The following is an 807-nucleotide window of genomic DNA, read 5'->3' as shown; positions in this document are numbered from 1 at the left end:
AAAAAAAAAAAAAAAAAAAAAAAAAAAAAAAAAAAAAAAAAAAAAAAAAAAAAAACAGAGAAAAGAAGAAGAGGATGATGCTGTGACAAAATCAAGAACCATTAAAATAGAAGAGATGAAGAGTGGGGTGCTAGGTCTCCATTTGATCAAGAAGCATCTCCTGGTACCTGCACTCGCTACTGCAAAACCCTTTCTCTCCTCTGCACACACAACCATTGCAATTAAGTTTAGATTTTGCAACTCCATGATCAGACTGACCATATATATATATATATAGTGATATAGATAGATTGTGGACGGACCTGTATATATAGATGTCTTGTTTCTGGTCAAGATTCTTCTTGCAGGTGAAGCAATAGCTTAGGAAAGTCTACGTGTTCTTGGTGGTATCCATCGCCATGGCTACTAGTGGTGGTGGTAAAGAAACAGAGCAAGGAGTAGCCTCCACGAAAACAGAGTTGTCGAAGATATGAGTGATGGTTGGGTTTGGACCGTGAGATATGACGCGCGTGTAGTCCTCCGTCTGGTCAACCTCGCTCACGGCTAAGACCTTCTTCGCCTGGACACAAGGACTGAGTTGTCCCTGTCCCTGTCCATGACCATGAGCAGGGTATCTCATCCCGGTTTTAGTTCCAAAATCAGCTGATGGGATCTGGACTCTGAGTTTAGAGCCGAAAAGGACCATCTTGTTGACAGGTTTACTCGAGTGGTCTCTGTTACTGTCTCCGTATTTGACGAGATCGGCGAGGCCAAAGGTGTCAGGTGGGTGAAACCTTTGGGGATTAGGGATCGTGGGCTCGAAATAGG

General features: G+C 43.0%; 1 protein-coding gene across 2 annotated transcripts in view; it reads right to left on the bottom strand.

Moving 5' to 3' along the window:
* The window catches only part of LOC104699556 (protein MARD1-like), a 2,390-nt gene continuing 1,589 nt past the window's right edge, over positions 7–807 (bottom strand). The window contains exons 2-3 of one of the 2 annotated variants that reach the window (XM_019227282.1): positions 303–731; positions 7–200 (exon numbers count right to left, since the gene is read on the bottom strand). In XM_019227282.1, coding sequence (XP_019082827.1) covers positions 371–731 — 361 coding nt within the window. In that variant the 3' untranslated portion in view covers positions 7–200; positions 303–370. Of the gene's footprint in view, positions 201–302 lie in introns of both variants that reach the window. The other variant, XM_019227281.1, reaches the window with a different exon arrangement.

This window comes from Camelina sativa, chromosome 7, assembly GCF_000633955.1.
Source record: "Camelina sativa cultivar DH55 chromosome 7, Cs, whole genome shotgun sequence".
NCBI classification, from domain to species: domain Eukaryota; kingdom Viridiplantae; phylum Streptophyta; class Magnoliopsida; order Brassicales; family Brassicaceae; genus Camelina; species Camelina sativa.
The sequence above is the reverse complement of the archived record's forward strand: the minus strand, read 5'-3'. Positions and strand labels throughout refer to the sequence as shown.